Raw genomic sequence first — 15125 nt, 5'->3', positions numbered from 1 at the left:
ATGCCCTATTTCAAGTGTCATTTTCTGGCTTGCAAACCCCGAGTGTCTTATGAATTTACATTTTCTGCTGAGTTCTCTTCAATGAAAGAATTGCCACCCTGACCCTGACTTTTCTTTTTTTCCTTACAACTGGCCAAGAACGCCCAAGTATCACAGTTTTTTAGTTGACCAGGAGACATATTTTTGATGAATGGAATATTTTTCTTTGGTAAACAAACACCAACTGAAAACCAACCAAAAAAGTTTCTTTGGTAAAGTGAAAATTAACGTCTTGGTTGGAATTAATTGAAAAATAAAACTTGTGCAAGTGTTTTCCAGGATTCTTCCCTCCCTCTTTATAGCAATTGCAAAAGTAAAACTTCACCAAGTAAAGACTTAAATTTTATGGGGATGTGATTCTGAGTTGCTTCTAAAGTGGCTTCTCCATGGTGGGGCTAAACCAATGCTGTCAGAGCAATAATCATTAAGAAATAAATAATGATGTAACAATAAATAATAAATCTTGACATGCAGAGTCCCCTAGTAAAAAAAAAATCATTCCACAGTCAGAATTCCATAAGCCTTGATTTCAAGTGCTGAAAAGGGAAGTTGACAAGGTTGAAAATGCCCTTCATTTAAAAATACAATATTCCAAGGTATACAGAGACTCAATCAAGTTGGAAAACTACCATCTGTCATAAAACAAAGTTCCACAGCAAGTCAGTCTGGTTGACCAAATTGAATGATGAAATTCTCAACAAAATCTGTTTAATTGGCGTGTGTGTTTTATCAGTTTTGTGGAGTAGCTTTAACCCGAGGTACTCCACGTGGCTGACACTAAATCAATGGCTGATTTAGAACACACTGTTCAGAAAATCATTTAGCAACATATGATTCAAGAATAAAACCAATCCCCTCTTCATCTGTGTTTTATAAATAATAGCCTAGTTGCAGGCCCCTTGGAGAGAGAATTGATCGCAGATCTATTATGCGAACTTGCCCTTTTTCGAGGACTTATACTTGTCCTCAGATTAAAGCTCATTATCTTCTAGTTGAGTGCATAACACGTTGGTATGATCACTTAGTGTGTCTGCAGGAGAGACTGCACAAGTGCGTAACGCACTAGCTATGACCCCCTGCATGTGTATTTTGAACTCTGAACAACAGTACATGAAATAGAAAGCACAGGTTTGCACTTGGTGCAGTTACATCTGAATCATTTGGGCATTTTTGCTGTTTGGAAAGACAATGGCAAAGCTAAATCCCAAACATTACCCAGACATTACAAAAAAAAAAAAAAAAAGTCTGCCTTGTGGCCAGTAAAGTCCTATGTTCTTTCCTTGGAAATGTACCTTGAAGGGAGTAATAGCCCTCTTAAGGGAAAATCTAAAAGTGGCCTGCCCTGTCTTAGGCATGCTAAAATGATGGAAACCCTCTAGTGGTGTGACCCTGGCTGAGTCGCTTTTTCCTCCTAGGTCTTGGTTTCCTCCTCTGTGGAGGATGGGGAAGTTGCACGGTACATCCGCTAAGGTCCAGAGAGCAAAGGTGCTTTTGGGAAATGCTTACCACTATAGATGTCTAAATAAGCTACGTCTCTAAAAGGGAAAAATACTGTAGACGTTTGCCTCAAATGTGACCAGGAGTTAGCTTCATTTTTATAGACATAAAGAAATGCAGGGGTCTGGGACAGCATACACAGCCTCTTCCAATCAAGCTGTTTCTTTTTAGAGCCTGTGGATATGGCGATCAACAGTATAAACAGTATAAACTAGGCTCATTAATGTACAGAAGGGCCGTGCAATGCATTAGAGGGGCACCAGCAAAGGTATGTGTGTGCGGGGGCAGGGGGAGGGAACCAGGGAGATGAAAGTGCAGCCGGCTTAGCAGGAACGTTTGACTGTCACCAGTGATACGCTAGTATCGGTGATTACATCTTCCGGTCATTTCCATCTGTCTCCCCTTCAGTCCTTCATCTCCCTGCCTGCACTTCTGAAAATTTTCTTCGTTTCGGGATTACACTCACCAAAGAACTTTCTCTTCTCCTCTGTGTCTTTGAGCAGCCGTGTCTCATCGTGAAGGCAGACCGGCTCTACTAGTTGAAAGCTATGGCAAACAACCATGTCAGTGTTCATTTCTCCTTCCTCAGCTGTGCGTAGGCAGATGTTGTTTCTGGGCATCCACGCAAAAACTGCATGTAGGGTCAAACTGCAAACAGCTGTACCAGCTGGCCATATTGTTTTGTTAAAATGGAGACGCTGTCTCTGGGTTCAAGTAGACTCCTGCTTCTCCATCATGCCAGGTATTTGGGTTTGGCTCTGTCGTTTTGGGTACTCAGAGCCTCCTGCCAAGAGCTGTAACTAATAAAGCAGATCCATTTGGTGACAAGCAACAAGATATTCCAAAATAGAATCGCCCCAACTCCGCGATGCTGGAGCTGTCATTGGTTTAAAGGTGTATTAACCAAATCATACAAACGTTGAAAGTATACTGATGGGGGGATATGATCAATTCATTCTACAAAACAAAACTGCCTCACCTGGGTGAATTTAGACATCACTCAATTTCACTCCGTGGGTGATGGCCACTCTACTGTGTGTCACTTCCAAGGTTCTGGCTTGTTTCTGCTGGCCAGAACTTTTGAAAGCATCTCCTTGTGGTGCTGCGGAGCTAGATGAGACAGCTAAGACCTCAAACCACAGACCCTGCCTGGAGCTACTGCTCTGCAGAAGTTCTGGAAGCTTTATTGTGTGAACAATGCTTAAAGCTATTTCTGCCTTGGCAGCTGACCTTTCAATCAGTAGGTTTTTGTCACAATACCAGCAACATCTGCAGTGTGAATAAAATAGGATTCTGCTTGCTAATAAGCTTTCTTCTATTTGATTTTAGTTTAAGACTGTCTCCGTGTGTGTGTGTGTGTGTGTGTGTGTGTGTGTGTACATTCTTTCTGGTAACAGTCCTTTTTTAAAGACTGAAAATGTGCAATGCCCATTTCCCCCCTTGTCCTTTACTTTGGCAATGTCTGTTTCTTATACTTAAAAAAGAAAGAACAACTTTGAATTTGTTTCAGTAACATAATCTCTTTGCTCTCGATAAGACCTAGGGTGAAAATATAACAAGCAGAGACTCTATCACACTGTTGTAATTTGGTCAACCACTCGGGTACTGTCAATATCCACCATTTCCACACATTCAATTTCCTCCCGGTTTTCAGGGTTTTTCTTCTCTTTCCTTTTTTTCTTCGAGGGTGGCAGGAAAGTCAGTATCACAGGTAAAATGGCAAAGCAGTGAAAGAAGGTGACAAATGCTATTAAAAACAAGCACCTGAACAGTGTACAGGTCAGATTTGAAGGCACAGCTGCGAGAGGAATCAGACCAACAAGATAGCAGAGGTAACTCTGTAAAATGGCTACCCCATGCACTTCCAGGGCGTTTTTTACCCATTTAGTTCTTGTGAAATCCTTGCCCAGAACGAATGTGGATAACAGTGGAGCACAGTTGTCAATTGTGTAGTTAATTCCATAAATTAAGCATAGCACAGAAATGCAGTCCAGTTCTACTTTCCATAATGTCATGAAACCTATAACTCCAAACTCCACGGACACAACCGTGAGAGTGAGCCAGACGTTAATCAGAGAATCTGCCACCAGGAATGCCGAGAAGAAGAGCAGGAACAAAGCACTGATGCAGGAGTTGTGCAGGGGGGCTCCCAGAGAGGAGGCATATCGATCCATATACACGAAGGATGGGTTGAAGACAATGAACTTCACCTTGGAGGTGACAGAAAGTCTCCTGAGGGTCTCCAGGAGATCGTAGAGTTCTTCTCTGTTAGTTTCCATGGTCTTGGCCACCAAAAACATTCTGGAGGCCACTACATCAACCTCATCATTGTACTTTTTAGAGAAGATGATGTCCTCTTGAAAATGTGAAAATTGGGGAGCTTTCAGGAAGGAATTTCTCAACATGTCTGTAAAATTTTTCTTAGGCAAGCCAGTGGACACATTGAGTTTCCGAAGGTAATTTAAATAGCTCTCAAACCAGGATATCCGCACAAACCCCTTGGTGTATTCTAGCACATCTTCTTGGACGCTAGTGTTCCAGTACTCTATGGACTCATATATGTAAAACCCAATCACCGGACTATAGTTACTAAAGTACTTTTGCTGGGCAGTAGTGTACTCAATGGTTTGCGTCGCGGTTGCTACGATATTACTAAGGTCTGACCCTTCACTGACCTGCAGATAGCCCATTAAGGCAAAGGAAATATAAATAAGGTAAAAGAGAACTACAAAAGGCTTGACATAGGTGTTGGTTATCCAGTCACAGTAATAGCGTTTGAGGAAACATACCAATAGGTGACTCTCGTAAGTGTTCGCTTCCTCGCCGTCAGTTGTGTCCTCGCTGAATCTGGCTGTCAGGAGAAACCTGTACCATGCCGGCTTCTCCTGCAATGCCTCGGGCTTTGGGACTTTTCTACAGAAGATACTATGCTGGTAATTGTTTTCTATGTAGCCAGTGAATACCAGGCTGGAACCATAAAACGAGAGTACATAGAGGTAGTTGAAGAAGATTGCAATACAGGAATTGCAGCAGAAAATCCTGGCTGCCTCAATGTTCGTGAAAGGGCTGGCCCCTATGCCAAAGGTGACCAGGTACATGGCAGTGGTGAGAGAAAAGGAGAGCATGGAGTCTGCATAGACTGCTGCAGTTCTCTCTTTAACATGTTGGTCTTCTCTAGTTTTCCTCCAGGAGGATAACATTTCAAAAGTCCCATATAATCCATGACCTGAGGGGACAGAGAAAGACCAAATCAAAAGTTGCAGAGACTGCCACCATCTTTCAAGAGGGGAACCAACTTGGTTATGGGGTCACGGGAAATCTAACCAGCCCTGGTGGTGACAAGTAAATGCCAGTAATTTCTCCTGTGGAAGCGAGACCTGTGTTTTGGTGAATCTTAAATGTGAATGGCTAGTGAAAGGGGAGAGACAGGAGCCAAGACCTTCATGCTCCCTTCTGCCTGAAGAATGCTGGGTGGACTTTTGCCCACAGAAAGCCGAGTAGACTTGCACCTGTCTCTTGGGGACTATATACAGTGCTAGTTTAGGGTTGTTGGTGCAGCTTGCAGAGTTTTTGTTTCCCCTTGGTTGGTGCAACACTCCAGAGAGGGCTCTTGGCCACTCATCACTTGGCTTGTCATCCCCACGAGTCTGGCTGGAGGTTAGCACGGAGGAAGGCAGCGAGTGGGCAGAGGTTTCTGAATGTCTCATCACCTCATTTGAGTTTGGCCAGGTGGAGGGCTTTAGGGAGAAAGAGGCACTGTGTTTAATTTGAGCTTTGACGGGAACCTAAACCACAGCCTCCCTTTTCCCCCCAAGCATCAGTTCAGGAAGCAATAAATCTGAGACACACAGGGAAGCACAATAAGTAGGACGAGTTGGAGTGAGTAGGAAAGACGGAAGATGGAACACGATTCACATGAACTCTGCCTGCAAATGATCAAAATTAAAATTCAGCTTGTAGGTGTAGGGCTTACATTTTGTCTTCGGGGACCTGTTTGACCAATTTTACTTGTTCATAGATGACATATCAAGTAGGGGGTAACTGTGCTGGCTTCTCTGCACTATGTGGCAATGGCCTCTGAGGGAGAGAGGCTGATCTGTCACCTCTTTCCCTAACTACTTAGTGCCTCTGCCTTGTTGGTTAGTATTCCAGTAACACTGGAGTAGCAGAGGCACGGTAAGTGCTCGTGTTTTGACTCCATTCTACTGCTTGAGGCTTGATCTAGCTTGACTTCTCCCACCTCTCCCATCTGGAGGCGGACACTTGCGCTGATGGCTCTCCCTGGGTTTCTAGGCCACTACAACATCAGAAAGCCCAGCAAAAGTGACCTGTTGTGGCTTTCAGTAACCCCTATCTTGGCACTGGGAACAGCAGATCTAATTTTCTGCTTCTTTGCCTTGGCATATTCAATCCCATTATTGAGGATAATAAAATCTTTACTCGGTGGTGCAATAGTCTTGTTTTTAAAAAGAAATTTAAAATCTCTGGCCAAGTGTAATGCTGAGTGAAGAGAGTCACTGTTATCTTGTGTGCACAATAACTGGGTGAACATCTTCTCTCGTGCTCAGGCCCGTGTTTATATCCTTACTGTGAAGTCTTGCTTGGTTTCAAACCTGAATACCCATTTCATAGTCGTGACGTAGGCCTGTTTCCTCCGAAGGATTTGGCATTTATCTTAATTTACTAGGCATCGTTCTACAGCCCCTTTTAGAGGTCAGGTCGAGACTGTCAATTTGATAACTAGCACCGTGGCCCCTATTAAATTGGAGGCACTGAAACTCCCCAGACGTGTGGTAAAACATGCACTCTTTGACTGGCGTCCCGCTAATTATGTTTCAGAAAGCTAACGTCTAGTCTCAGGAGGGAAAACTATTTATTAAGTCTTGTTTCCACACTGTTCTCAGAGAGGACTGGCCGACCTTCAATTAAAAGTAAGCCATTCTAGGACAATGAGAGTAAAAAGGATTAATACCTCCGAGGCATCTGTGGCCTGGGGAAACAGTGCTGACCATTTCACCCGGGGCCATGTAGACTAAGTTTTCATGGGTAAGACACACTTTGGAGTTTCACTGAAAATGGCAAATGACAATTTTTTTGTAGTATTTACTTGCTAGAAACAAGAAAAATGTTTTAAAACAGGGCTATAGTCCTGAGTCATTAAATATGGGAAGAATATAAGGAAGCATAGAGCAAGATTAGAATTAGTCATATAGTAGAATTTAAGTGAAATCTGTTCTGCAGTCCTTTGTTGTTGTTTTTTTTTAGGTTGATGTGATGTTTTTGGACATCACATCTGACCCTAACTCTTGTTGGAAAATACCATAAGATTCCATTTCTTACCATGCTGTTGAGTAATCTTAGAGGCTAACTGAGGAAAGGAATTGGAATGAACTGAGCTATTAGGTGAAGAGAGTGAGGCTCGAGGGTCCAGAATGAAAATAAACTCAAGGAAAGGCAGAAAGAGGCTGTTAGCTTGTCTCCTGAGTTCTGTTGTTGGATTTTAAATGCCTTGTCCTTCTATGGTTTGATCATTTTTATTGAGTCCTGACTCTCTTTGCATAGGTTCTTGGTTTTGGGGGCAGCTCCGGAGAGAATTTTAATTTTATTCTCAGGGGCTTTTGGAAACTATGTCTTTCCTTCATTCCTCTTGTGACAGGGGTGTGCATGCAGACACTCACAGAGGCAAGAAGAAGAGGCCCTGACAAAGAATCTTTTCTACCTGGTCACTCAGAATTTGTTGCTAGTCCTTGTTGGTCTTGCTTCCAAAGCCCCCCACCGTCATTCCTGATAAGGCAGATTCTCGTTTCTCAAGCCACACCTCTCTGGCGAATGCATGTTTTCCCAAATTCCAAATTGGAGTTGTACAGTGTCTTCGAAGAGCTCTCTGGATTTCAGGGACAAGTGCTGACGCCATAACTGGGCCCCCTTCCTGAAGCGCAGTCAGTCAAGAGAAGGATGGGTGCCCACATGGCTCTAGGCGCTTCCCAGGGAGTGACAGCGTGGAGCGCGCAGCTGGCACTAGACCCGATTCACAGCTGGGTAGTTCTGTTGAAGACGTCAGTCTGTTACCCTAAAGGAAAGCTGAACTGTGGGGTCTCTTGCTTTCTGGCCTGGACTCCAGGGGAGTCCTATTCCAGGAGCCCTTGATATGGGGAATACATTGCCTGCTTCCCTATCTCCTCAGAATGCCTGCTCTGTCCATAATTATAGCCACATTCCCTTTGGTTTGGGCCTTCAAGGGTGTTCTTAGAAATGCAAACCCCTCTCGGACAGTGGTCTCCTGAAGCAGCTTGCCTTAGGTCTGAGGGGTAGGACAGAAGCTGGAGATGGGGAGGCAGTGAAGAGGAAATTGTAGGTGGGTGGCTTTCACAGAGATCGAATCCTTCAGTTCTTCCTTCACAGCCAGCCCTGGCCATATCTTTTGTCGCTACTTCAGAAACAGGCCAGTGGAATTCAAGGAAAGGCAGGGAAGAAAGATTCTGGTGGGTTCTGTTCCTCTTCACTCTCCTCTCTCAGCATGTGCCTCCCTTCTTTAGCCTCACCATCATCCACCACTCTCCTCACTTTGGGGCTGGGGTCTAGCAAGCAGGACTCTGAGGCCAGATCTTACAGAGGCAGGCAAACAGTGCGTGTGGACTGAAGATGCTTTTCAGAGGTTTGGCTGTCATTTCCCCTATTTTTGAAAGGTGCTTCAAAAGCAAAAATATTGCTGTCTTCTTTGCACTCTAGTTTTTATATTTTCTGTATGAAGTCGGAAGTCTACAAGCCTCTGTGTTCACTCTGACCAAGGGGCCTATGTCATTGGCCCAAAGCATCATTTTGGCAAGGGGCCATTATCCATCTCCGGTGTTCCACGCCTGTTCATGAGCACTCCCGGGTGGCAGGACTCACACAGGGAGCCACCTAAACATGAAGTTCCAAACAGACTCGGCCTTTGGTGACCAGAGGCCCTGTGGTGGTAATAGGAGCCCGGGCATGACATCACCATGGCAGGTCGACAGCCCAAGACCTGGAAGTAAAGACTGTATGATGGTGAGTGCGCCAGGAACCGGCCAGTATCCCAGGGCATTCCCTCTCTTACAGGCACGGTATTTAAGGCAGAAGAGTTGCCAAAGGGCACGGGTAAACACCACATACTGATTATGTCAAATTGTTAAGATAAAGAAGCTTTTAAAGTATTCACTTTTTCAAAAGCACACGCAAGGTATTTGTTTCTATTTTGGTATATTGCATATCCGTGTAGTTCCATGCCTATCAGTATGTGTCAAGATATACATCCAGGCCCAAGTTCTCATTATTCACGAGTGAAGGCCTTGACGCAACGGGGACTTTTAGCCAAGTCCTGAGATGAGGACAGCCGAGCTCTTCACCAGTGTTCAGATACAGTTTGTACCAGGAGTGCAATTTATATTTTATTAGCAGTAGGCTTTGGAACTGTCATCTAGTAAAATCAAATACTAGAGGATTTAGGCTAACAATTTTTCTTCTTTTCCAAGTGATTTTATATCTTTGTGTGCACTTGACTTTTAGGCTTTGGGGCCAATGACGAGAAAAAGCAGTACAAATGATATATATAGCACTAATGGTGGAAAACCCTCACCTGGCTAATCCTGCAGTCTCTTGTGGGGAGTCTCAGGAACTCACAGATTAAATCTCACCTTCACCCGGACTCTTTTCTGGGGCCTGACCAAAGCCTTCAGGGTTGTTTATAATCCACTAACGTAGGAATCCACCAATGAATAGTTGAGAGTTAACCTAACTATCCAGTAGATGTGCTTCTGGAGAGCTGTTCATACAATGAATCCTATTTTTAATGTATTTCATGGTTTTGCTATCGGAGGCAGTCTGGGTGGTTTGTTTATTAATTTTTTGTCAACGAACAATCACAAGCAAATTGATCTATTTTGTACATCTGAATTCTGTAAGGCAGATTTTCTTTAGGCCCAGATTCTCATGCCTTCCCCGGCACACGCACAGCACAGAGGCTGATGCCTTTGGGCATGGTTCACGTCTTCATCCCTCCATACTAGCAGGATTTCCTCATGGGGGTTCCCAGAAACAAGGAATAGCTGAGAAGATGAGGAGGTGAAATGGGATGGCTTGCTAATGGATGATCTTTTAGTTTCAGTGTGAAAACATTTAATATCAGGAGACAATGAAGCCATTTATAGCATGCCTGGGCATTGCCAAATTTCATATGTGGAAATAAAAGTACTGCATTCTTCTAGAAAATCCAGAGTATAATGAATGCATGAGTAAAATCTGCTTAAAACATATTTTATTCTTAGACGAGGTTCACTAAGTAGCTCATGTTTATAAAATGCTTTTCTTTCAGTGACATCCACATAAATTCATGATTTTTGTTTCTTTGAGAAGAAATTTAAAGTGTATGTATGTCTGGGTTAAGTAACATCTATTTTCAGGGAGAAGTTCATTAATTGGGTTACATTTACACTTTGCCAGTTATAAACATTTACTTTCTGTGCTGAATTGTTTGGTTTATCACAGCCTGTTTTGTGTCACAGTTAAGAGTGAGAGTAAAGGAAGATGTACTCTGCTTAAGTTAAGACAGAGGCACACATCAGGGCAAATGCACATATCTCATGCTTTCTGCCGGAGTCTCGTCACAGTGTGGCGGGTCTAATAACAGCATTGGATTTTAATCTGCAAAATGCTTTTTGCTTCATTAGAGAGCTGCAAATAAGAGTCCAAGAAAGGAATATGCTAATAGCTCTTTCTTGTTGAAAGAAATGTATTTAGATACTGTGTGTGTGTGTGTGTGTGTGTGTGTATGTGCATGCACTATATAAAATCAGTGTGTATAAATGGGGCCCACTATATATGCTATGGTAATTGTGTAATATCTTTTCATATAGAAGACATATGTAATATATAAATATATGCATATATGTCATATCCTGTTCAAACGTGTTTTATGTATTTATAAAATGTGTGAATATATACTGTGTAATATATAGGGAAATATATAGTACATTTATATTCAAATATTCAAACAATATGTACTGTATGTTATAAACACATGAAATACATATATATACACATGAACTGATTGCATAATATATCATAGTACACAGAATATACCCAATGTGATATATATGTTATGCACCCAGATTATGTGCATGCACACACGCGCACACACACACACACGATGTGTATGTGTGTATCAGTAGGCTGATTTGAAATTCATTGTACTGATGAGGAAGAGAAAAAATGCTAGTGCTCCTTTACCATCAGTGCAGAAAAGAGGCTAGAATCCCTCTCTTACGTTCTGTCTACATTTTGGGTCTTGGTTGCTGAAGTAGCCTAGGGGAAATGCAGGGTTTCCTCGACAGTGACTGTGAATCTGCTTGGATTGTGAGCTCTGTAGACCCATGTGGTCAGTACTACCTGGCCTCGGTAGTAACTTTCTGAGATGCTGGTTCCAATGCAACAGTAAACTAAGTGTTTTTCTTCATAGTCCATTTTTACCAGTTCAGTGTCCTGATGCTGCCTCCTGCTGCCTGACCTTTGTAGAATCTGCCATTCCCCCATTCCTTAGACTAGGGGTCAGACCTGTCAGAGTGTACCAGCAGGCTTGGGTCAAAGAGGAAGTGTCATCATACTCCTCTGCCTTACTGAGCTCTGACAGGATACTATGCCTCCCTGCACCTGCCCCCTCAGTCCTGTTCTTGTCCTCCTTTATGGTTAAGAAGAGAACAATAAAGCATGTTTTGTTCCGTATCCTCAAACCTATTTCTCCTCACCCACCCCTTACTGTACTACGATTGGTGAAGCATAATAAAAGGGTGAAAACTACCCACAAAACTAGATTACACAATCTCCTTGTAAATTAGTCCCCAAATGACCCATCATACATTATAAAAAGATACTCAGGGAAAAAATCTTCAAAAATATTGTATGGAATTACTCTCTTAATCAGATATAAACAAAACTGGGAAAAATTAAACCATTATAAACCAGGTTTTTTCCCCTAGAAATTTTTCCCCTAGAAACCAGTTAGTGATTTATATCCAAGCAGAGTATTTCCACAGCATTCTACTCCATCATGTAGACTGTCATATTGTTGCAAATAATGGACTTCTACAATAATGTGTTAGGTTGAACCATGAGAAGTTATTGCTTTGGAGTTCCAAAATGGTTGTTTATTGGTACCAATTTTGAGGTAAAAAATAGTTGTCGCAATTTCATTTAGTTTGAGCTTTATTATTATTTGGCTGATTTCCCCCCACGTTGTCTCATGACTTTAGAAATATACCAGAATGGGGCACCTGGCTGGCTTAGTCAGTAAAGCATGTGACATAAGTTTTGAGCCCCACCTTGGGTACAGAGATTACTTTAAAAAAAAAAAAAAAAGGAACTATATCAGAATACGCAGTAGGAAAGCAAAACCTTTCAGGTTTGCTTGAGTTCAGAGAAAAGATAATTAGGAGTTCTCATTTCTCTGAACTAAATTTCCTGCCCAAGAACTTTCACCTCTTTATAGGCCTGAGCTCCATGTACTTCAATACTGCATCATATTCCAGGTAGCATCAAATGAGAATGTATTCTTAGAGAATTGAACCTGATCTTCTGGTTTCTACTAAATACAGATAATCTTAGAATATACCTGAAAGGAACCAAACATCTCTGCTATTATTCTCCTCCTAGCACTTAATTACATCCTTTCTTCCTTTCCCATCCTCGAATTCGAGTGGCTTGGCTTGATAAGTCAGAAGGAAGAGGGCACCCTGGATGTGGCATTTGACTGTCTCAAAATCCCAAAGATTCTCCAGCATTCTGTTCCCTTCCTGATTTGCATCTGGCCAAGAAAGCCATGGAACTAGTAAGCCTGTAAGGAGAGCTTGCATGCACAAAATCTATGCCCATTTCTTAAACCATAGTCAACTGTAGGACAATGGTGTAAATTCTCATCCTTTAAAGGAAGTTCTATAACGGATTAAAATGATGAGTGTCACATGTTTACAAACGGCAGTTCAAGTACCTCAGTACCTGGAATTAATATAGTTTGGAAAGAAAGGATATTACTTTATGCAGAAGGGGTAGGGATGAAATAAACTCTTTTCCAAGTTTATAGTAACCAAAAAATGTCAATGGGCATTTATAATGCTGTAGACCGTTAAGGATTTCAGCTCTAAATATACTGATGTGACTCATATGGACAAGGGTTTTGGCAGAAGTGGGATTGTCTAATATGCATGACACTGATTAAAAACATTCTAAATCATGATGTATCTATGCTTACATCATTGCCAAAATGATTCATCTGTGTAGGATATATTCTTATTGCCAGAGATGTCACGTATCGGCTTGGCTAGAATCACACAGTCACATCCCATTATGGCGAACTCTCAGAGTTTATCCAAATTCTTTCCTATTCTGGAATTTTGTCAGGTTAATACTGCTTGACACACGTGGTCTCAAAATTTTCCATTCTAAATCTTCTGCCATTTTGGCATTTGGCTGGATCTGGCCTTATGTGACCGGCATCACACTGAGAATGTTTAGTTTGTTGAATTTTAAATATAATGTTTATCGCATTATAGACCTGTTGTTGCCAAGGAAATGTCTGTATATTAGAGACTTTGTATAAGATACTTTTCCTTTTAAATGAGGCCATATAGTTTTAAATTTTTGACACTGTATGTATACAACAGAAAATCAAGAAGTTTTGCTTGAATCTTAGTTTAAGCATAGCCATTTTATGGTATAGACAGGCAGATTTTTAAAACTGGACAGTTTATTGACTCCTAGTGCAAACCCCTTAGCACTATATTTCTCCTTGGTCGTTTGAAATATTTATTGGCATTTTAGGACTGGTCGTCAAAAATCCAGAATTAAACACTGGCCCTAAATGCGACATTTACGAACATGCCCTTGCCTGTATTTCATTTTACAATCAAATTCTGAGAATAAACAGTTTATCTGTGCAATACAGAAGGGTAACTGTCCTAAATCCAGGCACTGTTGGCTTTATGGGCATATGAAGCACCCATTACATGGTGCAAAGTATTTATTGCAAATGGGCCTTAACTACTAAAATGCATAGCTTCCTTTAATGTTGTGACTCAGTAATGTGAGATGTCTTTGGGCTGAAAATGTACAGAAAGGTTGCATACTGATTGTCAGCAGGGAAAACCGCTGTCAAATCAATGCATGTATCATTCCTCACAAATTGCAAACAAGGGAGTATTGGGTACCTGCAGCGTTTGGTCTCTTTCATCGCAAATGCCAGACTCCTGGGACTTGAACTCTGCCGTACAGTTCGCTGATACTCAGTCTCTGTGGAGTTGTGGCACTACGATTGCTGGATTTGTTTTCTAAAGCCACTTCTCGGCTCACAGCACCTTTCCATCTCTGACATCCTTCCCTGCGCCAGGACTAGCTGGTGTATTCCTTTTTGTGCCGACTTTTACTTACGATATTTAAAACTTCTTTAGGAAGTACCGAAATTAGTTTTAAGAAATCTTAAATATCGTAATTTATTTTACTTAATAAAATTTATTAGAAGTGTGGAATATTCAGTTTCATTTCACGTGGTGAAATGGATTTTAAGGAGTTTTGACTATTATTAAATGAATGTCTATTTATGTTGAGAGAGACAGCAAAAGCAAGTGAGCCAGTGTGAGCGGGGGAGGGGCAGAGAGAGGGGGAGAGAGAGGATCCCAAGCAGGCTCCGTGCTGTCAGCGCAGAGCCTGACATGGGGCTCGAACTCACAAACGGTGACATCATGACCTGAGCCCAAATCAAGAGTCAGACGCTTAACCGACTGAGCCACCCAGGCACTCCTATTGCTATGTTATTTTACTTAAAAATTAATTTTAAGAAGCTCTAAATACTGAAATTTTAATTTACTTAACTCAGTCAGTTTTTAGGAAGTTTTAAATACTGACTGTATCATCCTCTGGGCTCATTGGTCACAGCTTGGAGTGCCATAAAACCAAGCCCAATAGTCCTTTTTCTAGCTCGGACATCCTTTTGTCTTTACCTTAAAAACCCACCGTCTTCCTTCAGTTCCCCACTCTTTTCTTATTTCTGTTCTTCTTCCTCCCGCAAAAACAATCAAAACACAAAACACTGCATTTTTAAAAATGAAAAGCTAAAAAAATAAAATCCAAGCATGGGCCTAATTATGAGCAAAACATCTTAATTTCAAGAAACCTTGACTCAGGCCTCCGTGGAAGCTGAGAACCGCTCACACTGTCTTCATGGAACCGCCATGGATCCCAGCATCTGTGCTCACTGACTTGGGGTTAAGGAGGCAAGTTATGCTGCCTCTTTAACAGACTGAATTCAGGAGGAAGTGCAGCAGCCTCCTTCTCTGTGGCTTTCAACCTGGTAGTTTTGCAGCTCGCTCGGTCTCTGCGGCTCCCTCTTTCCCAAGAGCTACCATTTCTGTTTTGACTGCCCAGGCCTGACTTCCCACAGGCCTCAGAGCCCCCAGGGCTTCACGTTCTTCCACGACCTCGCAGCCCCGCCACCCCGCTTGTCATTTAACCTTAATGCAGCTGAAACATCCCAAGTAAGTTCTTCCCTTTCCTTCTGCCACCCCCACGCAGGGCGTTAGGCA

General features: G+C 42.2%; 1 protein-coding gene across 1 annotated transcript in view; it reads right to left on the bottom strand.

The window, feature by feature from the left end:
• Positions 1–545: 545 nt before the first annotated feature.
• Positions 546–15125, bottom strand: part of PTCHD1 (patched domain containing 1) — a gene marked incomplete at its 5' end in the record, with an annotated part of 52596 nt that continues 38016 nt past the window's right edge. Inside the window, one exon of the mRNA XM_040468809.1 lies at positions 546–4762. Coding sequence (XP_040324743.1) covers positions 3108–4762 — 1655 coding nt within the window. The remainder of the gene's footprint in view (positions 4763–15125) is intronic.

This window comes from Herpailurus yagouaroundi, unplaced genomic scaffold (genome assembly GCF_014898765.1).
Source record: "Herpailurus yagouaroundi ecotype Mexico unplaced genomic scaffold, PumYag 67793, whole genome shotgun sequence".
In the NCBI taxonomy this organism is placed as follows: domain Eukaryota; kingdom Metazoa; phylum Chordata; class Mammalia; order Carnivora; family Felidae; genus Herpailurus; species Herpailurus yagouaroundi.
This window is presented reverse-complemented; position numbering and strand designations above follow the sequence as displayed.